Below are 25,837 nucleotides of genomic sequence, written 5' to 3' on the forward strand. Positions count from 1 at the left end.
TGATTCAGGATAAAAATTGCTGCCTCCCTCCAAATGATGAACTCTGAGTGCAGATTGAAACCTATTATTTTTCACTTTATTTTGCTTGCTTTTTTTTTGTAACATGGCTAATACAGAAATGTTTTACATGACTTCACATGTATAATGGTATCATATTGCTTGTCTTCTCAATGGGGAGGGAAGAGCCTTAGGAAGGGAGATGGTTTGGAACTCAAAATTTAAAAAATTAATATTAAAAAAGAAAAATAGATGAGATAAAATTCATTCGAAGGAACCAAAGGTCACAAAATTGAAGGGAAATAATGAAAAAATAGGAAGGGGACTGAGTAATGTTAATTCTCAAAATCTCCTGCAGAACTATAATTATCAAGACTACTTAAAATTGTTTAAAAATAGAAAACTTGATCAGTGGAACAGATTAGTTTGAACAAGATCTGGGAATAATCAAACAATGTTGGACAGTGCTCAATAACCCCAAGGAAACTAATTATTCAGAGAAGGACTTCCAATACAAACAAAATTACCAAGACAACTATAAAGCAATTTAACAGAAATTAGATTTTGATTAGCATCTCACATTATATACCACAAGCTGCCAATGGCTACATGACCTAAAAAGAAAAGTCAAAAACTAAAGAAAAGGGGATACTTCTATAATTCTTACAACTATGGAAGAGTTAAGAGTTCTTAAAATTGAACATAAAATTGAAAAGTTTGCATAAGCAAAATCAACTTGGTAAGAATGAGAAGGGAGAATGAAGGAATGAAGGAATGACTGAATGAATGATTAAAAATTTAGTAAGTATCTGACACAGTATTAAGTACTAAACCGTGGGGACACAAAGAGGAAAGCAAGATATTCTCAAGGAGCTCATTTTTCTAGTTGAGGGACACAAGACACACATGGGAGTTTAGTTGCAGGGCAGATGACAACACCTGGCAGGGCAGATGACAACAGCTATGAAATGATAAGACCTCCTGGGTCTGGATCATATGAGCAGGGAAGACTGTAAGTTGTGGAGGTAAACTTCTGTCTTACTAGAGGGACTAGAAGGTATGAAGAAATACAAAGGCTATGAATGGTATGACCAGGAGTTAGAAAGGGGGGACAAGAAATAATTAGTTGGAAAAACGTATCTGCTGCCATTTTCTCTGATAAAAGGTTAATATCTGAGAAAAAATATACAGGAACAAGCATCCTTGTAGATAAATGGTGAAATCATACAAACAGGAAGTTTTCCAGAAGAAGACATAAAATATATCAACCATATTAAAATCCTCAAAATCACTAAGATAAATGCATATTGAAAAAACTCTTGCAGATTCTACTTCTTACACATGAGATAGTCGAAGATGACAAAGGAGAAAAATTGCAGTTGTTGAAAGGGATATGGGAAGACAAACACACTAATGCACACTTGATGGAGCTGTGAATTGGTCCTACTGTTCTGGAAAGCAATTTGGATCTATAGCCCACTAAATTACATGACTCCCTAATACCACTACTAGGCATATATCCCAAAAAGTCAAAGTTAGAGGAAAAAGGACTTTTCATTTCTAATACTTGCTTATCTAGTCTTTCCACTGATCTTTCCTCTGTTTTTAAAAAGCCATTACCAAATAGATTTAATGATTACTGATTTATATAATAGTATGGAAATGTTGAGAAAGAAGCATGGTATAGGATTAGAAGGCTGGCCTTGAAGACGCAAATAAATGAGTTCTAGCTCCCTCTCTGACACACATGGCCTCTCTGACCCTGGGCAAGTCAGTTAGTCTTTCAATGCTATACACAACTTTTTATGACCATAAACTACAGAGAAGATGACAACGTGCATTGCTTGTAAGAGTTTCTTCACCTGGGAGTTTTCTATATCCATGAAATAGGCCCAATCCCTATTCCCTATGGAAGTACTATTCTTTTTTACTCATTTTCTGAGGTTTTCTAACTAATTTTTGTCCAAGCTTTTTTGATGTAGCAGCTTCTTTGTATTCAATGTGTTTGTTGAGTTACAATTAAAGAAATCTTCTATATTGCCCAATGGACCAGTAGAGAAAGATAAGGTTGCAAATTTCTCCAAAGTTACTGGCAATCCTTGAATTTTGTTCATTGCTATAGATAAAGTCTCTGGAGATTTACCCTTTTCATAAATCACTTCAGCGTTTTCTCTTTAGGTGAACTGCCAAAATGTGTTCATTTGGTTCCGCATCAACTTCAAAGGGAGAGAAATTAAAGATTGTGAAAACTTCCAGGAAAAAGGTAGAAGACTCAAACTAATTATGTAGATGAAGAGCGTAGAGGTAAACAGTGCTCTATATGTAGCAGCTTCTTTGTATTCAATGTGTTTGTTGAGTTACATTCAAAGAAATCTTCCATATTGTCCAAGGTAGCATACCAATATGTGTATATTTATTTGTAAATTTTATTAATTTAATACTATTCTAATATATAATGTACATTATAAAACACAGAGGAATGCATTGAAAAAGAAAATCAAAATATTTTAAATAAATTCTCTTGATAATATAAAAAAACAAAATTTTATCTACTGATAGTATAGAAAATTGCTTTATCCTCATTAAAAAGTATTTTTAGTGAGAGCAATGTGACTGAATACTTTGAAAATTGTAGTTTAACACTTTGTGACACAGCAATTCAAATGTTTGATTCTAACCAGTTTATTCAGTATTTTCTCATGAGTTGATTGCTGTTTTTGGACTTAACGCCTGTTATACAAAAGACAATATCACACAATATGTGAAATGAAAGAAGTATATCACTGGCTATATTACTAAGTCATCACACTTATTTTTGAATCCCATTCCACTGATTGTGCAAAGCTTTATGTTGCTATTTGGCTAATAAATCTTCATATTCCTTGAATTCCATTATCATCTATAATCTCTTGAAAAGATAATATTTGCAATGAAAGCAAGCATTTATGGATTATATTGATAGCTATTCCAGATATAATCATTTTTCATGCATGACACTACTTTATCAAGTTAAAGAAAAAAATGTCCTAGCCAATTAACCTAAATAGAGCAGAAAAGTTTACTTCAAAGACGCCATCCAAGTCTTTGATTTCACAAATTTCATTAATTAAAGGTGATAGATTAAATTAGCGTTTGTTTTCTGATATACTATTTAAAATAAAACTTACCTGTACCAGCTGATATTTGGCTCAGGAGAGCCAGTAGCCCTACAAGACAACACCATTTCTTCTTGTCGATCTGCAGTAGCATTGAAGAATATGAGTGGCATCGTAATTGCTGGTGGAACTAGGAAAGAAAATAAAATTATATCTGAAGTAAATATTCTCTTAAATCACCACTGCCACAGTCATTTAAAAATAATTACCTTTGTATATTAGTTATGTAAACATATCAAGTGTTCTCTCTCTCCATATATATATATATATCTAATTCCTTTCCCATATGTGCATATATGTGTATGTATATACACACATAGTATGTCTATTTGTATATGGATGTGTATATATATATATATATGTATATATAATAGGTGAGTCCTCACTGCTGTTAGGCAATCATTTTATTCCTTCCTAAATTACCTCATTACCCCAATCTCCACAGCAACTCTTCCAAACCTTTTCATCACTCCTCAAACCTCCCATGGCTTCCTCTCTTTCAACCCTCTGAGCTTACCTCATATTTTACTGAAAAAATTGAGGCCACTCTCTGGGAGCTCTCTTTTCTCCTCTCCTCCTAATCTCATTATTCCAATGCCTTCTGCCACTATAGCCTTTATGATTGTCTCACATGAAGAGATGGACCATCTCCTTCTTTGAAAATGGTGATCCCATTTCATCCTGTTTTCTCCAGCAGACTGCCCCTCTCTACCATCTCCCCTCTCTCACTTATCTTCAATCTTTCCAAGTCTACTGGTTGCTTCCCTACTGCCTACAAACATGCCTACATCTCCCCCATCTTTGAAAAATCCTCACCTGATTCATCTATCCTTGCTAACTACTGTCTCATATCCCTCCTGTCTTTTGTGGCTCAGCTCTTTGAAAAGGACATCTATAAAGGTGCTTTATTTCCTCTCCTCTCACTCTTTATAACTCTATAGTCTGGCTTCCAACCAACCTCATTATTCAACTTAAACTGTTCTCCAAAGTTGCCAATGGTCTCTTAGTTGCTAAATCCAATTTTCTCTCAATTCTCATCCTTTATCTCTATGCAGCTTTTAATACTATCAATCATCCTCTTTTCTCTAAGTTTTCATGAGACTTTTCTCCCCGATTCCCTTCCTACCTATATAACCACTTTTCAGTCTGCTTTGCTGGATCTTCATCCAGGTCATGCCTACTAACCATGCGTGTCCCACAGGGATCTCTACGGGAACTTCTTTTTTTCTTCTCCCTCTAAACTGTTTCTGATGTAACTGAGTTAATTATTTTTACTAATTAATAAATTTTAATTAATTATTTTAATGCTTATGATTCTCAATCTACTTATCCAGCCCTAAACTTTCTGCTGACCTCCAGTCTCTCCTATCCAAATGATTATTAAAAATCTCAGACTAGATATCCTGTAGACATCTTAAACTCAACATATCCAAAACTGAACTTATTATCTTCCCTCAAATCTTCCTTCATTCCACACTTCCCCCAAATTGTCAAGGGCACCACCATCTTCTCAGCTCCCCAGGTTTGCATCATTCTTTATTCTTCACTATCACTCATCTTCTTCTTATCCAATGCTTACCAAGGCCTGTAGATTTCATCTTTTCAACATCTTTCGAATAAGCCTCCATCTCTCCTCTTATATTCGTACCATCCTGATACAAGCTCTCATCTCCTCATCCCTGGATAGTGGTAGCCTGCTGGTTGGTCTCCCTGACACAATTGTTTACCCATTTTAGTCCATCAAAACAATTTTTCTAAAGTGCAGATCTGATCACATCACCCCATTACTTAGTAAACTCCAGGGGCTCATTATTACTTCCAATATTTAATATAAAATCCTCTTTCTGGTACTGAAAGCTTTTCCTAACCTGGTTGCCCCTACCTTTTCAATCTTCTTATATCTCACCCCCAACTCACCCTCTGATCCATTGACACTGGCCTCATTACTGCTCTATAAACAAAATATGTGACCTCTTGGCTCCAGGTATTTTTACTGACTGTCCCTCATGCTAAGCATGCTCTCCTCCCTCATTTCTACCTCCTTGCTTGCCTCGGCTTTCAAGTCCCAGCTAAAATCCCACCTTTTACAGGAAGATTTTCCCAATCCCTCTTAAATCTAGTGCCTTCCCTCTGTTGATTATTTTTTATTCGTCCTTTACAAAGTCTGTTTATACACAGCCGTTCGCATGTTGTCTTCCCCATTACACTGTGAGCTCCTCAAGGGCAGACTGTCTTTTGCCTTTTTTGGTATTCCAGTGTTTAGCACACTGCTTGGCATATAGTAGGTGCTTAATAAATGCTTCCTGGTGATTTAAAAATACAACTAAAATATAATTTAAAATCTAATTGCCCCACAGTAAGACCACCTTCAATCAATCAATCAACAGTAAGTAGGAAGATAGTTTGCAGGCAGCTTGTGTAGGGCTTTAAAAGCTAAACAGAGTAGTTTATATTTTATCTCTGAGACAACAGGAAGCCACTGGAATTTACTGAATCCCTAGGGAGTCCCAGGCATGATGCTGGAATAAAAATACAAAGAATGAATCACTCCCTACTGAAAAAGAGTTTATATCCTAATGAGGGAGATAACAATCAAATGTGTTTGTCCTTCGTTGCCGAAGAAGACCATGCCATCAGAGAAATAATGACATGACTTGCACTTGACTTTGTTTTGAGTGAGGGAGGGCTGTGCAGGTCATCAGCCTCACTTCTCCTCCAGAGCCATCTGAATCCAGTGACCAGAAATCCATCAGGATGACTGGAGATGACCCAGGATGAGGCAATTGGGGTTAAGTGACTTGCCCAAGGTCACACAGCTAGTGAGTGTCAAGTGTCTGAGATTTGAACTCAGGTCCTCCTGACTCCTGCACTGGTGCTCTATCCACTGCACCACCTAACTGCCCACTAACAATAAAATATAAGCATATCAAAAACAAAATAAAAAGTTAAATATAAATAAATAAAAAGTTGTTTAATACATGAGAGGGAGGATGTTAGAAGAGGGGAAATTTAGGAAAGGCTTCACACAGAAGATGGTGCATGAGCTGCATCTTGAAAAGAGGGACTATAAGGTAGAGATAAGGAGAGAATACATTTTAAGCATGAGATGCCAGAGCAAAGGCAAGGAGATGAGAGAGAGGAGAGTCTTGAATGAGAAACAGAGAGAAGCAAGTGTGGCTGCATTCCACAGAATGTGGAGAAAAGGAGTAAAGTTTAATGAGTCTAGAAAGATAGTTTGGAGGCAGGTTGCTCAGGCTTTTAGAAGCTAAACAGAGTAGTTTATATTTTATCTCTGAGACAACAGGAAGTCACTGGAATTGACTGTATCCCTGGGGATTGTCAATTCTGTACTTTAAGGAAAATTACTTTGGTAGCAATGTGTAGGGTGACTTGGAGTGGGGAGAGACTTAAGGCAGGTAGACCAATTAAGAGGTTATTGTAATAATTTAAAGGAAAAGAACAAAGGCCTGAACTGTGTGAGCAAAGAGAAGGATTCAGATGAAAGGGAAATGATGAAAGTGGAAATCTTTACAACTGGCAATGGAATGTTTATGTAGGGTGATGGAGAGTGAGGAATCTAGGATAAGTTACAAGCACTGCAGACTAGAAGGATGAAAAAAGGAAAGTTGAAAGAGAGAAGATTTGGGAGGAAAGATGACATATTTAGTATTAGATATGTTGAGTCTGAGATGTCTCCAGGACATCCAGTTTAAAATGTCCAACAGATAAGTGGTGATACCCATTAGGTACAATAGGAAACTGGACTAAAGGTAAGTGGACAGACTAGGTTATCTGCATACAGATGATACTTTTAGTAGCTGATGAGGTTACTAAAGACAGTGTAGAAGGCAAAGAGAAGACAACCAAAAGCTGAACCTTAGGAGGGCAACAGGGATGATAAGTCAGCAAAAGAGACTAAGAAGGAATAGCAAATAGGCAGGAGAACCAAGGAGAGGGATAACAGTGTCACAAAAAGTCAGAATAAGAATATCCAGAAGTGGTCAAGAACCTCAAATTCAGGAGACTGGTCAAGAAGAATAAGGACTGAAAAAAGATGTAAGATCTGGCATTTACAAGACAACTGGTTTCTTTGAATTTTAGTTGAGTAATATGGTCAGAAACCAGATCCTGAAAGAACTGAGCCGTGAGAGAAAAGGAAGTTGAGGCAATAGATTGCTTTTTCAAAGAGTTTGGCTAAGGAAGGAGGAAAGATATAAAAATAACCTGGATAACAGTAGGATCTAATGAAGATTTCTTTTTGAAGGCCAGGAGAGAGTTGAGCATATTTGAAGGCAGGATGAAAGGAAATAATAGGGAGAAGATGAAAATTTGAGAGAAGATGATTAAAGACACAATCTGCTGGAGAAGACATGAATGGATGGAATCAAGAATAAGTTAAGTGTTTGGTCTTGACATAGATAAGGACCTTCTTTTTGTCAGAGACTGGGGAAAAAGGAGAAGAGAATTAGTTTCTCTGGTGCTGGAATGACTTCAAGTACTGTGTTGGCAAAAGACTGATCTGACTGAGGACTAACTCAGATAAGCACAAAGAGGCTATTCACCAAGCAATGGATTAGTTGACCATGGAAACCCACAAAACAAACTTAAATTTTTTAAAATGCCCTCTGGTCTATGCAGTCCCCTTCTATTGCTACAGTGATGGTAGAGGAGTAGAAGAAAATGAAAGAAAATAATCAATTTTAAGACCACCTATAACCATAAACTCAATTCTAAACATTAAATGAGGTCTTTGTTTAATGATCAATACATTGAAATGCTATTGGAAGAAATTAACCACATCAATCAAGGCTGATATTATCACAATAAACTGGATTAAAAGTTGCATCTAAATGGAAGAGTGACTCAAAGACTCTCCTTGAAGAGAAAAAAAAAGTGATGGGAAGGTTGGCTTAATTGTGTTCCCAAAGGTAACAACAATCTCATTTCTTGGGATACTTGGTGATCTTGATTTACAGTGCTCATGAGTATAATAAAAAGATGGCAACGGAAAAAAAATGCAATTTATGATTCAAGATGTGTTACCCTGAATGAAAAGGTAGAGAAATCTATGAAAAACAAGGACAAGATCCTCAAAACCAAATGAACATACATTTTTCTTTTTAAAAATTTTTTTATCTTTTTACATTGCCATAACTTTCCAAAGCAACCCCTCCCACTATATAAAAATCTCATAATCAAGAAAAGTACAACTAAGAAAAAAATGTCAGCAAATTGCCTTGACTCTAAAAGAATGAGGTTCATGACACTCACCTAACAAATAATACCTTCTCCTTCTGTCTCTTTGCCCAGGATATTTTTTTTCCCTCCTTTTTAAAAAGAATTGAACAACTATGCCCACAGTTAGTATCTTAATGTTCCCTTACTGAGAAGACAGGCCTTAAAAATTGGATCAAATATCTAATATCTATGAAGAGAAAATGTAAGCAATTGATCATTACAGCCCCTTTGAGTTATTCAAATGTTTTTCTTTCTTAAGTTGCTTTTTTCTATTGTATTTCTTTTCAAAGTCTTTGACTCTGTAATTTTGTCAACAAGAGTGTTTAAAAATCACTGATTTTGTTGCAAGTTCCATTTAGTTACTTATAGGATAATGATCAGTTTGCAAGTTGAATTATTGTGAGTTGCATGGCAATTTCTTTTTAGTTTTCACTAGAGTTCTAATCATCCCTCCTTCGTGGTACTTTAAGCATAATATTATGAGATTCTGACTGTAGTTCTGGTTGTTTGTAGTCTGTCTCATCCTTTGCAATATTTTTTATTTGACTTGGGTGCTCTGGGACATAAGAATCACATTTTGGGGTCTGTTATATATGTCTGTTACATATTCTGGCTCATTTCTGATGGTGACCTGTGAATTTTATCACATTTGCTTTCTGCTGGTGTAATGTTAATTCAAGGTTAATGGTGGGTAGGAGGAAGAATTAAAGATCTTCCCCTTCCATTAATAGGTCTCAATGCTTTTTATTAATTTCTATTGAGGCACTGGGGCAGAGGGTCATACCCTCCAGCTCTGAAAAGTTTCCTTCCTGGGAAATCTCATAGAACTGACTTACTTTGTACCTGTGTCAGCTCATTGGCACAGTGGACCAAGTGTTGGACTCGGAATCAGGAAGAAGAGTTTAAATCCTTCATGAGATGCTGACTAGCTGAGTGATTCTGAGCAAAATAACCACTTATAATCTTAGTTTTCTCGTTTGTAAAATGGAAGTAATAATAGCACCTCACTTAGAGGGTATCATGAGGATCAAATGAGATAAAGTAGGTAAACCTTATTTGCAAAACTTAAAAGTTTATGTAAATGCTGGTTATTGTTATCGCCTTCATCATCATCATCATCACCATAGTCATCATCATCAAGGAACCACTAATTTGTTTAACATGTTTTATTACACATAGTATTCAGTAGTGTTTGCTATAGGGTGATATGGCTCCCAATCATGGACCACTCTTTAAATCCTCTAACATTAATAATCATTTAAAAGCAAGGAACAAACAAAAAAGCTTATGCAAATGCACAGAAAGAATATAAAAGAATGCCATAAATTTGTATGAAAATATTTTTCCTTGATTTTAGTTTCAAAATGAGGCGCTAGGGAGTTAAGAATACTACTTTATTAATACTATTTTATGAGTGGAAGGATCACATACAGTATTTTTCTCTATTATACTATCATATTCCACCATTATACTTTCACAAACATTGTAATATTGAAAGAGAAAGTGTTATACCCTAACTGAATCTTAAAAAGATTTAAAACATAGATTCAACAAATCTATCTAACCTGTTACGTAAGAGAAGATATCTCTACACGCACCTATAAAGCTAATTTTTTCAGAGATAATTAGATAGATAGCAATGGTAAAATACAATTTTTTAATCTATCATATTAAAAAAAATTTAGACTGGGAAAGGATCCATGAGTCCATGTGGTACTACCCTCTCATTTTAAAATTTAGGAATGAAGCCCAGAGAGTTAACACATGTTGATAAATGAACAATACATGATTAGCCTCTTAACTCATTTCACTCACCATGGTAGCCCATTTTTTTCTTTCTCTGTAAAGCTATAGTGCAATCCTTTTCATCAGTTAAAACTCATATTGTTACTAAGTGATGAATAAACAATAACCAAAATAAAAACAAGAAAGAATTCTAATGAAATATATACACATCTGATTATGGCTTACCATTAACAATAACTATGATATCTCGAAAGTCAATTTCTCCTCTAGCTTCCACTCTTCCTTCACATCTGTATATTCCTTCATCACTTTTGTTGATATTAAGGATCTGGAGATTATTATTTGCTAACATAGCAAATCGATCTGAAAAATGAATAAGGTGGAAGAAATAGTATCAGTAATTGAAAGTAGAGTCTGATATGCTTTAAATTACTGGGTGAACATTTGACCCTTATTTTACAATTTTCATCAACAAAAAAATTTAAATGTAATTTAATAAACTCCAAATAACATTGCCCCCACCTTTTCTTCTGAAAATGAATTAAATATTGTCTTCCTATATTAAGTGGTTAGGCTATAACCCCTCTTCCCTCCACCAGCCCTGCACTGGTACATGGATATCAAAAATCATATACAAAATAACATTACACATAGAGATGGGTTTTATCATCCTAACCAAATGAATCAAGGTTTTAATTACCTATAAGAGGAAATATTAGCTGAGTAACTTTTTTCTTTATAAAATATTTCTACTAATAAATTTATATATACTGAGGAAGTAGTTAAATGACTCCATAATCTTTAAAATTTTATTTGTTTTAGTTTTCAATATTCACTTCTATAAGATTTTGAGTTCTAAATATTCTCCCCTTCACTCTCCCCTTCCCAAGCTGATGTGCAATCTGATATAGGCTATACATGTACAATCATATTAAACATATTTTCACATTAGTCATATTGTAAAGAATTAGAACCAAAAGGAAAAACCATGGGAAAGAAGAAACAAATAAGCAAAAAAGAGAAAATAGTCTGCTTCAATCTGCATTCAGATTCTTGAGTTCTTTCTCTGGATATGGATAGCATTTTCCATCATGAGTCTTTTGGAATTGTCTTAGGTCTTTGCATTGCTGAGAACAGTTAAGCCTATCAAAGTTGGTCACCGCATAGTGTTGCTATTACTGTGTACAGTGTTCTCCTGGTTCTGCTCACTTCACTCAGCATTAGTTCGTGTAAGTCTTTCCAGGTTTTTCTGAAGGCCACCTGTTCATCATTTCTTATGGCACAATATTCATATACTACAACTTTTTCAACCATTCCCCAACTGACGGGCATCCCCTCAATTTCCAATTCTTGACCACCACAAAAAGAGCTGCTATAAACATTTTTGCACATGTGGGTCCTTTTTCCCATTTTTATGATCTCTTTGGGATCATAAAATACCATGAATGGTATTGCTGGGTCAAAGGGTATGCAGTTTTATAGCCCTTAGGGCATAGTTCCAAATTACTCTCCACAAAGGCTAGATCAATTCACAACTCCACCAACAATGCAAGACTACATAATTTTGAAATCACACAATGGGTATACATATGACTACATTATTAAATTTCCTTTTGGGATCTTGTAGCGCGTACAATATGCTAAGGTCACAACACATGTGGGTTAGAACAGTTTTTCCTTAAGAGTTATTGAAATTTTCCTTGATATTTAATTGGCTTAGGTGGCTGATGTGATGTTACTGTTGCTAGAGCATGAGTACAAAAACAGTTAGAACATAAGAGACTGGAGTTCCTCCATCAGGTAAGCAGCATGATCAATACCAGCTCAGAAGAGCTGCACTCAACTGAAGCTAGGCTGTAGAGTTGATGAATATTCTTTAGTGCTTCTGAATATCCTCCTATTACAGCTAAGTAAACCTCCTCATGTTGACTGTTAAATGGATTATAAATTTCTTGTTTTGGCTCAATTTCTGAATTGCCAGGCTGGCCAGCTCTGGCTTAATATATACCTACATCTCTAAAAATGTATCATAAATATAGACTGTGATTAAGATTATATAATATTTCCATGTTATGCATATGTACGTACATCTACATAATTCATGAATTACATGATCTTTTATTGCCAATAATGAAGTGCTAGCCAGGGAAAAGTTTATGAAACAGTGTCTTTCATATACACAAGCTCTCATTATACCTTGTATTTTGGAGCCTGAATGCCCCCACAATTGTGCTTCCAGCAATGATCTCTACATGCAGAATATCTGAAGCAGGGGATTGAATGTAACTCTTTCTAAAGGCATCGAAGACCTTAACATAACTGAAAAAAGAACACTAAAAACCATCAATAGTTACTCAACTAACTTCCTACCATTCCATAATTTATACACAAGTCAAAGGTACCATCAATCAGAGTGTGATAGAAGCAACAGCCTAACCTCTGCCCTATGAACATCTGGTTAGTTTTTCCTCTAAAAAGTATAAATATGTAAAAGATAGCACACAAGGGGCAGTTACATGATGCCATGAATGGAGCACTGGCTCTGCAGTCAGGAGGAGCAGAATTCAAATACGGCCTCAGATCCTTCACACTAACTGGCTGTGTGACCCTGGGCAAGTCACTTAATCATGGTTGCTTCACATAAAAAATTAATAATTATAAGTTAAAAAAAAGACAATACACAAACCTTGGTTGGTTCAAGCACATAAAGGCTGGGGCTGTAGGCATCATTTCCTAGTCACTGGAGTACATAGTAGCCACGAGGAGCTACAATAGTTCTTGAAGCCTTGGCTGGTGGATCTCAAACGGCCAATTCAGCCAAGGGAGCTTTTCTAAGATGAATCAACTAGAGGTGTTGCTTCAGTGACTATACTTTTTGAATATCCTCCTGTTATGACTAAATAAACCTTCATTTGCATGACTTACAACTATCTCATTTTGTTCTGATATCAAACCTAAACTACCAGAGGACTGACATGCAGAAGACCCAGTTCAGAATACAGGGTATTAGAAAATAAGTAGGAGATATTCAACAATGAACCACGTTTACCATTTTACAGTTAATTGGAAAATGCAGAGAAAATAAGTTCTCACTATGCTTTACTGTTTGCTATTAGAACAAAACACCCCTTATAGTCTTTTGTATTAAGGTGTCTTCCACTGATGTATCAAAATCATCAATATTCTGTGTAATATACATATTAAATAACTTTCTTTAACAGCCCTGTTTAACCAGAGAAGGCATAAAATAAGGATATGTATTCTGAATCCTTGGCTGCCAATGTTCACATCCCCCTACCCCATTGCCAATTGGTTACTCCCTATTCGTATCCACTTCGCTTTCTCTCCCACTTCCCACCAAGTGACACTTTAGATCAGTCTGCCCCCTTCAACTGTGCCCTCTGGATTGCCTTAAAACTTTTCTCTTATCTCCCATCTTTTAGCACTCCCTGAAACCTGTCTCTCTCTTGATGACTGCTGCTCTAGCTGCCACTCAGTGCACTTTCACTCAGAGTTGGTGACTCATTTGTTGGGCTGTTGGCATCAGAACACTGATCTCCACAGCACCACTTCAAAATTCCTTCTACCACCTTCATTAACCAAGTTCTGCTCCTTTGGGGTCCATGCTATCTACTTTTATTACCCAAGCCAGATTTTGATGGTCACTACCTCTACATCCCCAGGACATTGTTTTTCCTTCCTCTATGCTTAGCTCATAGAATTTGACTACTTATATACTTAAGAACCTCAACATACATATGAATGCCCCTTCAACTACCCTAATTTCCTAATTCCTCAAACTACTCCATTTCCATGACTGCCTCTACTCCACCTCAATTACACACAGAGATGGGTATAAACCTTTGATTTTGCCATATTTATGAATCTCATAATTTCTTTATATGATCATAAATCTTTTACCACTCTATCTTTCCTCATACTTTATCATCCCTAATCCTATTCCTCATCCTCAATGTGTCCTCTTCTTTTACCTTTTGGTTCTTTCCTTTCATTCCCTCACTGGTCACACTATTCTCCTTTCTCTAACTTGATTTGTTGTTGGACCAACTCAATTCTGGATGCTGTCCTCTACTCTTGATTCACCTGTCCTGTTGTCCTATTGCTAATAACAGAAATTATTGGACCAATTAATTGGACCTTGCCAAGTCGCAACTTGGGATTATTTTCACATTCTATATTCTTTGCTCCAATTTATGTCTCTGAATGAAGGTAGAGGAAAGTCAAAACACTGTTGACTAAGCTCACTAAAAGTTTCTCCTTCAAGGTAGCAAACTGGCTATTCCCCCTTAATTAATAGGCTATCTCACTACACAGTGGCTATTGCAAACCTTAACACCTTTCCTTAAGCCTTTCAGAGCACCCCTATACCCCATCCTCTTAGCTGAGGGCCTTCCTTCGCTGAAAAAAAGTCAGAACATTTTCTTAAAGATCCTCTTCTCATCAACTCATCTCACCTCATTCAACCATCTTCTCATTCCTTTACTCCTCCTTTACTCTTGTCTCAGATGGAGACCCCTTTCCTTTCCAATACAAAACAAATCGCTCTACATACACATTTGATCCTAATCCCTCTCACCTCCTCTAGCACTTTGTAGATAATGGAGGCACAATCAACACCCCCCCCTCCCCCGACAAATGCACACTATCATCTTCAATCTCTCCCTCTCTACTGGCCCCTTCCCGACTACCTACAAAGGTACCTGTATCTCCCCGATCCTTAAAACAAAATAAAAAATTTGATTCTTTTATTCCACACTAGCTATTATCCTACATCATTCCTCCTCTTGATGGCTAAACTCCTTGAGGAAATCTATCTGATCCCAGTGTCTCTCCTTTCTCTCCTCTCTACTTAAACCTTCTGCAATCTGGCTTCCAACTTAATCATTCAATTGATTCTGTCTTATCAAATGATACCAATTATCTCAATGCTCAATGCCAATTCTAATGGTCTTTTCTTAATATTCTCATCCTTCTTGACCTCTCTGCATTCTTTGTCACTTGATCACCTTGTCTTCTTGAATACTCTCTAATTTCCAGGTTTTCACAACACTGCTTATTCCTGGTCTGTCTGACCACTCCTTCAGTTTCCTTTGCTTATTATTCATCCATGTCATATCTTATAACCATGTACATATCCCATGGCTCTGTCATGGGCCCTCTTCTCTTTTCTCTCTACACTCAGTGATCTCATTATCTCCAAGTTGTTCATGTATTGTCTCTGCAGATGATTCTCAGATTTATTTGTCCATCCGTGAGCTCCAGCTCCTCATCACCAATTACCCTTTGATAAGTTGTTCCACTGACATCTCAAACTCAACATATCCCAACCCTCCTTTCTTCTGAGCTTCCCTGTTACTGTGAAAGACCCCATCATTCTTCCAATCATGTAGGCTCACAAGCTTAGTATCATCCTTGACTCTTCACTCTCACTTCTCTACTCAACTCATATCCAATCAATTTCCAAGTCTTGTCATTTCCATGGCCTTTATAATATCATTCTTATATGCCTTCTTCTCTGTACACTGCAACAGTAGCGGTGCAGGCTCTCATTACCTCATAAGCGGATTATTACAGAAGCTTGCTTAAGTGTCTTCCCCCGCCCCCCCCCCCAAGTCCATTCTCCATTCAGTCATATAAGTGAGCTTCCTAATTTACAAGTCTGACTATATCACCCTCTTACCTAATAAACTCTGGAGGTAATACCTTATAAAATACTCTAGTTTTTAAAGCTCTGCATGACCTGCTCCCTTCATACCTTACAGTCTTCTTATATTTTACTTCCAGGCATATATATTCTACAACCTCACAACACTGGCCTCCTGAATATTTCTCTCATAAGATACTCCATCTCTCAACTCTGAACATTAAAAGCTAACACTTTCTTTTTTTAAAATAGTATTTTATTTTTTCCAATTACTCATAAAGACTATTTTTAACATTCATTTAAAAATTTTTTTGAGTTCCAAATTATCTCTCTCTCTCTTTTTTTTTTACCACTTCCTCCCTAATTTGGTAAGCAACTTTATATAGGTTACGTATGTGCAATCACATAAACCGTTCCCATATTAGTCATGTTGTGAAATGACAGGCCAAAATAAAAAAACACATAAAAAAATAAAGTGCAAATAGTATGCTTTGATCTACATTTAGACTCCATCAGTTCTTTCTCTAGATGCGGATTGCATTTTCCATCATGAGTCCTTTGGAATTATTTTGGATCATTGTATTTCTGAAGAGAGCTAAGTTGTTCATAGGTGCTCATTACGCAATGTTACTGTTACTGTGTACAGTGTTCTCCTGGTTCTTCTCTCTTCACTTTGCATCAGTTCATGAAAGCCTTTCCAGGTTTTTCTGAAATCCATTTGCTCATCATATCTTATAAGCTAATACTTTCAAAGTGTCCTTTTTAGATGGTGATTATCGGAAAGACCTTGTAAATGCTATTTTGGTAAGGGGCTCAAGAGTAAGAGTGACCAGTAGTGGAAGTCTATTTCCCTTCACCAAGATAACCAATGGGATCCTGAGACAGTTTTAACGTAACCATGGTACATGGTAGTCTATCTCTGAGAACTTAAACCTGCAAGTGTGAGAGAAAATTGGAGAAGTGAGTCAGACTTAGAGAAAAAAGGGGTGTTTTGCAAACTTAGGTGAGATGTTGGGTCACTACTAGTATAAGTATTAAAATCTCTGGATAGGGCCCCACTGTGCTACACTTTCTTACAATGGAAAGATGAGAATAGGTGAGGATAGCGAATGAAAGAATGCACACATGTGTGAAAGAATGAAATGTGTTTATTAAGTATCTGCTGTGTGCTAAGAACAGTACTAAGCCCTGGGGATACAAATATAAAGGGAATATAGTCTTTGTTCTGAATGAAATTACATTTTAATTGGCAGAGGCAACACATAGGAGAGTTCAGGTCAAAGTGTTTGGAAAAGCCAGGTAGTTGGTCTTTAGAATACAGAGACAATACATACAGGAAAGTTCAGAGACAATGTGAATGGAAAGACCCAGTGGGTTAATCTATAGAGATCAGTAGCAGGGCAGGTGGAAATGCTTGTATTCTGGAAAGAACAGTAGCTATTATAAGGCCTGATGTGGCTTAGGATTTAGTGGTAGGGCAGATGGTAAAGCCTGGTGGGGAAAATGATATTAAGAAGCATGAGTCAGAAAAGAATAAGAAAGGAGATTACTTCTACATCATGAAAATTTTCTTCAAAAAAAATTCAAAGGTTCAGAGCATTATAAGTGTTAAGTAACACCCTAAAATATCACTGATTACATTTTAATAGGTAGGAAATGATTCTGTGCTGATGTGGGAATCATCCCTGAAAAAGGTACATGTACAGTCAGACCACTGATTTGTCAGAGCAAAGATAGGAATTAATAAATAGTTAAAAAAGGATAATGATGATAAAAAAAGATATGGCATAAAATTGAAATTATTTGATTCTCAATTGATGATGAAAAATGAGGAAGGTCCAGTAAAATGACATTGACACCAATTATGATAATTTTACACAAAAGGAGTCCAAACAGTACAGAAACTGCCTTAGTTGATGAACACTTGATATGCTTATCAGACACAGAGATGACAACCAAATGTTATGGAAATTTAGAATAGAAAATCATTTGTAAAATGTTATGAAGAATAATGATGGATATTTGTTAATTTGCTTGTTATTGTCCTTCCTACTTGAAGAGGACCAAAATTACATCATGATGTCAGGGTCAATGCAGAGCGTATTTGGCTATGGCTTATCAGAATAATATGAGCTCAGAAGGCTTGTTACCACAAGTTGGGTATAGTCTATCGCAAACATTTGGGATGGAGATGTTTCTAAACGTGTGTATTTCATTTTTCTTTTGAGCTACTTTGCTCAGAGTATAGCACTTTCTTTGATGTGGCAGGCCACGCTGGATGATCCTGTGCTAGTGCCTCCTATGTCTCACAATCAACACTGTCAACAATGTCTCAGAGAGACCTCCTTGTATCACTTCTTCTGACCTTCGTGTGAGTGCTTGTCTTATGTGAGCTCTGTAAAATAATCTTTTAGGCTTTTGAACAACATGTCCAGCCCACTGGAGTTGGCCTCTCTTTAGCAGACTTTGAATGCTTGCTTGGCAGTTCAGCCTAAGAGAGGACCTCCGTGTCCAGCATCTTTTCTTGTCAGATAATATTCAGTATTTTTCCAAGATAATTCAAATGGAAGAAGTTCTACCAGTTTCCTGGCATGGCACTGGTAGACTGTTCAGGTTTTATAGGCATAGAACAATGAGGCCAACACAATGGCTCTGCAGATTTTTAGTTTGATAGGCAGCCTAATACCTCTTCTTTCCAACACTTTCCTTCAGAGCCTCCCAAACACCAAGCTAACACTGGCAATGTGTGAATCAACTTCATCATCTATGTGTACATCCCTGGAAAATATACTGGCAAGGTAAATGAACTTATTCACAGCATCCAAAATCTCTCCACTTACTGTAACCAATAGTTCCATATACGGATGGCGTGGTGCTAGTTGTGAAGAATCTGCTTTTCATGGTGATAATTGTCAGGCCAATATTAGCACAAGAATTGATTCATACTCTGTTGCTTCTCAGACTCAGAAACTGTGCTAAGTGCATAATCATCTGTGAACAAAAAGTCACACACCCACTCTCCCTCCACTTTATGTTTGATTTCGTAGCCTCTTCATGTTAAATAATTTACAGTCAGTGCAGTAGCTGACTTTTGGTGTACAGCACCACTTTTATGCATCTGGACCAGAACACTTACAAATACTGGGATTTGTTTGATGAAAATAATGGGGAAATTCAGAAGCTATTAAGTGGAAAATGAAAACTTCATAGGATTTACCAGAAGGATAATTCAATCTGTTTCTAAAAAGACAGCATTTAATTCCATCAAAAGTAAAGTGTAAGCAACGCTTAGAGAGATCCAGAACTCTGGGCTCAGTAAGAAGGCAGATGAGATTCAGTTTTACACTGAAAGTAACAATACAAAGCATTTCTCTGATACCCTGTGGCCTATTTATGGGTCAAAAACCTATGGTACATCTCAAGTGCTCAGTGCTGATGGAGCCACATAATGACTGATGACTAATAATGCTGTTGTTTGTCCTTTGTTTTCAAAAAGGATCACTGACATCATGGGGTGATGTCTGACTTGTTTATGAACTGAAATATGTAAGGAAGAATTGCCCGAAGTCATCAGCTTCACTCTCTTTTCCAGAGTGATAGAATCCAGCGGCAAGATAAAAGTTCAGATAACTGGTAATGGTTCAGGATGGTGATGTCTTCAATGTCTGAGCAATCTCTAAGTGATCCACAGAGCCAGCTTCAGCTGCCTTAATGGCCAGTGGAACAAATCATTCTCATCCACCCAATATGAAAGGGGAAATCTTCACAACCTGCTTTAGGCCATCTGCCAAGACAGGGGAAGTCTTCACATGCTTGGGAAAGATATTCCCCTAACTCACTGATAGATCTCAGGCCTGTTGGTGACCTTCAACCTGCTTTAAGTCATCTGTCAAAACAATTTTACCCCGGGGGTTGCACAAGCTACAGCATCTTGGAGCCACAGGTGAGAATTGGGGAGAAGGTAGACACCAAAGGTGAATGAATAGCCCTGAAAAGAGCTTGGTAAGCCCTCACACCAGAGGTGCCAATCCTCCTTGCATCCCCCATTAACCTGCCTAATAATGCTAAACGCCTCATAAAGAGGAGAAATGCAGTGGAGGATAAAACTAATTTAAAGAAAGCTTGGCAAAATATTTAGCGAAGTAAAGTTACCCCAAGAGCATTTAAGAACAAAAACTGAGAAATAATAAACTGAATAAAAATGGAAAAGATATGCAGAGAACTTTATAACACACTTTGTACCATCAAGGATGGTGGAGCCTCTTCAGTTGAGTACTAACACTGCATTGGGTGCTATAGATGATTACCAAAGGGCTTAGAACTGAGCAGCCATGGAAAAACCTTCAGGAAATTGCAAAATACCTATAATGACTGCAATTTCCTTCCTAAAACAAAGACCATCTTTTAAAATACCAATATTCTATCATTATTACCAAATGCTAAATGGTAGTAAAAGATGAAATAGAATAGTTAATCAAAGAATTGATAATAAATACCACACAGCAATGGAGGGGTGCCTAATAGGTATGAGAAGGTTACAATATATAATCAATGAGAATCTACGAAGAACAGGGGTAACAGATGTCTTCAGGGAAATTTATGATAGGAAGACATGGGCAGGTTAAATAGAGAGGACAAGAGATGACAAATATGCACCAACGTTCTCCAACTTAACCCTCAGGTGAAAGTGAGGAAAGACCTCCAGTGCATTAGGTGGACCACCTATGGTGAACTACTGTGAACTTATGGGATATGGAAAACTTATGGAAGATGACATCTTCCAGATTGTTTCACAAGACTGTTCAGTTCTAGATGGATTCAAATCCACAATATTGGAGGAAATATGAACATTTTTAACAGCTCAGACTTTTTTGATTAGGTCTTGTCTTTACATTTTATAAATATATATATTTCACATAACCTCTCTAAACCTACATAATTTGTCAGTACAGTAATATATCACAATCTAAACACACCATAATTCTATCATAACATAATTTGACTATCCATGAAGGACAAAAAAGCGGAGCAGGCAAAGGGCTGACATTTAAGTAGTACTTTAACAATTATGTTCCATGACCACTCTACTCATATGTCATGTTGGGCCAAAGAGGTGACACTCAGATCTCAAAGATATTGTCAGTACAATCTGACAGATTTTATGATGCTTAAACATAATTAGCTTGGTGAAAAAACTGGGTCTATATTCTAAGGATCAGCCTCCGTAGGAACAAAGAGTCACAATATTAGTAGGCTAAGTATTAGGCTATGGCCAACAAATGAAAACAAATATGGATCTCAGTCCTTCATTCCAGCTTTTTTTTTTTCTAGTGACAGGAGAAGAAAGGTGGGAGGGAAGCAACAGGTACTTAGAATAATACTGCTGTAAAACCATCTACTAGCATTAATTTCTGTTTACCATGGAGCCAGAGTAAGAATCACACAAGACTTAGCCGCTTCCATGTTAAAGGAACAGACAACTTGCAATATGATATTGTGGGAAGCAAAAGTGCTAGGATTATAACCAAGAATAATCTATTCTGAAAACTGAGTATAATATTATAGTGGGAAAAAAGGACATTTAATGAAATAGAGGACTTCTAAGCATGCCTGATAGAAGACCAGAGTTGAATAAAAAAAATCATACATTCAAATGTGGTAGCTAAGAGAAGCATAAAAAAACAGACATAAGTGAGAAATCATATGCAACTCAATAAGGTAAAACTATTTACATTCCAAAATGAGATGACACATGCATCCCCCAATAACTTAACCATCATTTGGACAGTTAGAAAGACTTTATTTAGACAGAGGCCTTGGGTGTGAGTCTATCATGTTGAGATGACCTCAAAAGAAAAATATTGTTATTTGGTCATGTTTGACTCTTTGTCACCCTGTGGACCACACTGTCCATGGGGTTTTCTTGGTAAAGATACTGGAGTGGGTTGCCACTTCCTTCTCCAGTGGATTAAGGTGAAAAGACCATGCCCAGGGTCACACAACTAAGCTGGATTTTAAATTAAAGTCTTCATGACTGCAGACCCAGTGAGCCACCTAGTTTATTATTCATTGAGCCACCTAGTTTACTCTCAAAAGAAAAAAGAAAAAGATGTAGTAGGAGAAGAGGAAGGGAAGAATGGGGGAAAATATTGCAATAAAGAAGGCATGCAAGGAAGAGTTTTTACACTGGAGAGTAAAATGGGTGGGGGAGGGAGGAAGCAGGCAATGCTTGGAATTGATTCTTATCTGGACTAGATTAAAGAGGGAAGTGTATGTATATATACACATACATGTACACAGATATAGAGATAGAGATATACACACAGTTGAGTACAGAACTTCATCTTACCCAAAAGGAAAGTAGGAAGCAAAAGGAATAAGAGAAAAAGGATGACAGAGACAATGAAAGGGAGTAGATTGAGGGAGACAGTGGTCAGAAGCAAAACATATTTCTGAGGAGAGGACAGGATTAAAAAAAGAAGGAATAAAAGAGAATAGGATGGAGGGAAATTCACAGTAATCATAATGGTAAATGTGAATGGTATCTTACTCCTTTAAAAGGGAGAAGATAGCAGAATGGACTAGAAACTAGAATTCAATAATATGTTGTTTATTACAGGTACGTTCAAAATAGAAATACACAGAGTTAAAATATTGGGCTGGAGCAGAATCTATTATGCTTCAGTTAAAATTTAAAAAAGAGGAAGAGATAGCAATCATGATTTCAGATAAAGCAAAAGCAAAGATAGATCTAATTAAAAGAGATGATCAGGAAAATGATGTTTTGCCAAAAGGTACCACAGACAAGTAATATCAACACAAAAATGTGTATCCACCAAATGGCACAGCATCCAAAGTCTTGAAGGAAAAGTTAAATGACTTATGGGAGGAAACAGACAATAAAATTATACTACTGGGGGACCTCAGTTAACCCCTTTCAGCCCTAGATAAAGCCAAGTATAAAAGAAAAAAAGAAAAAATTAAGGAGATTAATAGACTTTTTAAAAAGTTAGATATGATAGACCTCTGGAGAATACTGAATAGGAATAGAAAGGAGTATAACTTTTTCCCACTTGTATATGGCACCTTCTGACATTAGGACATTAAAACTTCACAAACAAATGCAGAAAAGCAGAAATATTAAATGAACCCTTTAGAAATCATAATGCCATAAAAATTACATTCAGAAAAGGACCTTTAAAGCACAGAATAAGAATTAAGTGGGAACTAACCCAATCCTAAAGAGTAGAGCAATGAACAAATCATAGAAACAATAATTTTATTAGAGATAATGAGACAATATATCGAAATTTATAGAATGTGGCCAATGTTGTACTTAGGGGCAAATTTATATACACCTAACCATTTATATCAATAAAAGGAGAAAGAGAAGATCAATGAATAGAGCATGCAACTAAAAAAAAACTAGAAAAAGAACAAATTAAAAAATCTCCAATTAAACATGAAAATAGAAATACGGACAATCTAAGGAGAGATTAATAAAATTGAAAATAAAAACCTCACCCAACTAATAAAGCCACAGAAGAGCTGGTTTTATGGGAGGGAAAAAAGAAACAATGAAATAGATAAATGATTGGTTAATTTGATTAAAAAAAAAGAAAGCAACCAAATTACCAGCATCAAAAATGAAAAGCATAAACACACCTAATAAACATGAAATCAAAGCAATTATTAGGAAGTATTTTGCCCAATTACATGCCAATAAAACTGACAATCTACAAGTGGATGAATAGTTGTAGAAATATAAACTGCTCAGATTAACAGAAGAGGAAATTGAACACTTAAATAGCTATTTTAGAAAAAGAAATTGAACAAGTCATAAATAAGCTCTCCAGGAAAAATAACCCCAAGACTAGATGGATTTGCAGAGAAAGTTTACCAAACACTTAAAGAACAATAAATTTCAATACTTTATAAACTACTGAAGATTAGGTAAAGTAGAAGTTCTACCAAATTACTTCTATGACACAAATATCGTTTTGATACCTGAACCAAAAAGAGTAAATACACACACACTCACATGTTTATATTACATATTTTTATAAAGACCAATTCCCCTAATGAATATTAATGCAAAAATTTAAAATAAGATGGTAGGAGATTATAATAATATATCAAAAAGATCATATACTATGACCAGGTGGGATCTATACAAGGTATGCAGAGCTGATTCTATGTTAGGAAAATTACAAGCATATTTGACCATACAGTAACAAAAATAACAAAAATCATATGATTATGTCAACAGATGGAGAAAAAAGCTTTTTACAAAATACAATACTCATTCCTATAAAAATATACTCAAAAGTTTAAGAGGCATTTTTCTTGAAATAGTAAGTAGTATCTATCTAAAACCAAGAGAAAGCATTATCTGAAGCCTTCCCAGTCAGATCAAGAGTGAAGCAAGGCTACCTATTATCACTACTATTATTAAATATTGTACTAGAAATACTAGATATAGAAATAAGACAAAAAAGAAATTGGAAGAATAAGAATAGAAAATGAGGAAACAAAACACTCATCCTTTGCAGATAAGTATGATGGTATACTCAGAGAACCCTAGAAAATCAATTAAAAACTAGTTAGAAAAATTTTTTTTTAGCAAGTTGCAGGGTATAAAACTAACCTACATAAATCATTGACATTTCTATATATTACCAACAAAACCCACTAGGAAGAGATGGAAAGAGAAATTCCATTTAAAATATCTGCAGACAATATATAATACTTTGGAATTGCCCTGCTGAGACATGCAGGAACTATATGAATGCAATAATAAAGGCCTTCACCCCAAAAAAGACAGATCTGAACAACTGTTGAATATTAATAGCTCATGGGTGGACTTAACTAGTATAATAAAAATGGCAATACCATCTAAATTTATTTACTTAATATCATACCAGTCAAACTAACAAAGAATTATTTTATAGAGCTAGAAAAAGTAGTACCGGAATTCATTTTAAGGAGCAAAAGGTCAAAAATATCAAGGGAATCAATGAAAAAAAGGGAGCGAAGGCACCCTAATAGTTTCAGATTTCAAAATATAATACAAAGAGGTAATCTCCAAAACAATCTGGTACTGGCTAAGACATAGAGTGGTTAATCAATGAAATAGATTATGTACACAATATACAGAAGAGATGACCACAGTAACCTACTGTTTGGTAAACTCCAGAGTCCTTGATACTGGGGTAAGAAATTACTATTTGACAAAAACTGCTGGGAAAAGTAGAAAGCAATGCTGAAGAAACTGGGTATAGATCAACGTCTCATATTGCATTCCAAGATAAGGAGAAAATGGTAATATGATTAAGACATACTAGGGGATATCATAAGCAATTTAGAGGAGTATGGAAAAAATTACTGTCAGATTTATGGATAAGGGAAGAATTTATGATAAAAAAAGATAGAGAAGATCATGAGAGGTAAAATGGATTTTGATTACATGAAATTAAAATATTTTTGCACAGACAAAACCAATGCAGTCAAATTAGAAGTAAAACAAGACACTGGGGAAAAACATTTTACAAAAAAGTTTCTCTCATAAAGGTGTCATTTCTCAACTACATGGGAAACTGAATCAAATTTATAAAAGAGTTTTCAAAGAACTTGAAGAGGCAGTTTTCAGAAGAAATCAAAACTATCAATAGTCACATAAAAATATTCTATATCATTAATCATGAGAGAAATTAAAATTAAAACAACTCCAAGTTGTCACCTCACATCCATCAAATTGGCTAACTTGACAGAAGAAAAGGAAAGTGATGAATGTTGGAAGAATTGTAAAAAAATAGGCACACTAATGCACTGCTGGTGGAGCTGCAAAATGAATGGTCCAGTCATTCTAGAGAACAATTAAGAACTTTGCTCAAAGGTTATAAAATTGTGCATACCCTTTGACCTAGCAATTTTGCTACTAGGTCTGTATCCCAAAGATTTAATAGGAAAAGAAAAAGGACTCATATATAAAAAAATATTCATAGCAACTCTTTTTATAGTGGCAAAAGACTTGGAA

General features: G+C 35.9%; 1 protein-coding gene across 1 annotated transcript in view; it reads right to left on the reverse strand.

Annotated features, from left to right (window-relative positions):
* NCAM2 (neural cell adhesion molecule 2) overlaps positions 1–25,837 on the reverse strand; it is a 287,205-nt gene that overhangs the window by 188,568 nt on the left and 72,800 nt on the right. Inside the window, exons 5-6 of the mRNA XM_072614941.1 lie at positions 10,362–10,499; positions 3,165–3,282 (exon numbers count right to left, since the gene is read on the reverse strand). Coding sequence (XP_072471042.1) covers positions 3,165–3,282; positions 10,362–10,499 — 256 coding nt within the window. The remainder of the gene's footprint in view (positions 1–3,164; positions 3,283–10,361; positions 10,500–25,837) is intronic.

This window comes from Notamacropus eugenii, chromosome 5 (genome assembly GCF_028372415.1).
Source record: "Notamacropus eugenii isolate mMacEug1 chromosome 5, mMacEug1.pri_v2, whole genome shotgun sequence".
NCBI classification, from domain to species: domain Eukaryota; kingdom Metazoa; phylum Chordata; class Mammalia; order Diprotodontia; family Macropodidae; genus Notamacropus; species Notamacropus eugenii.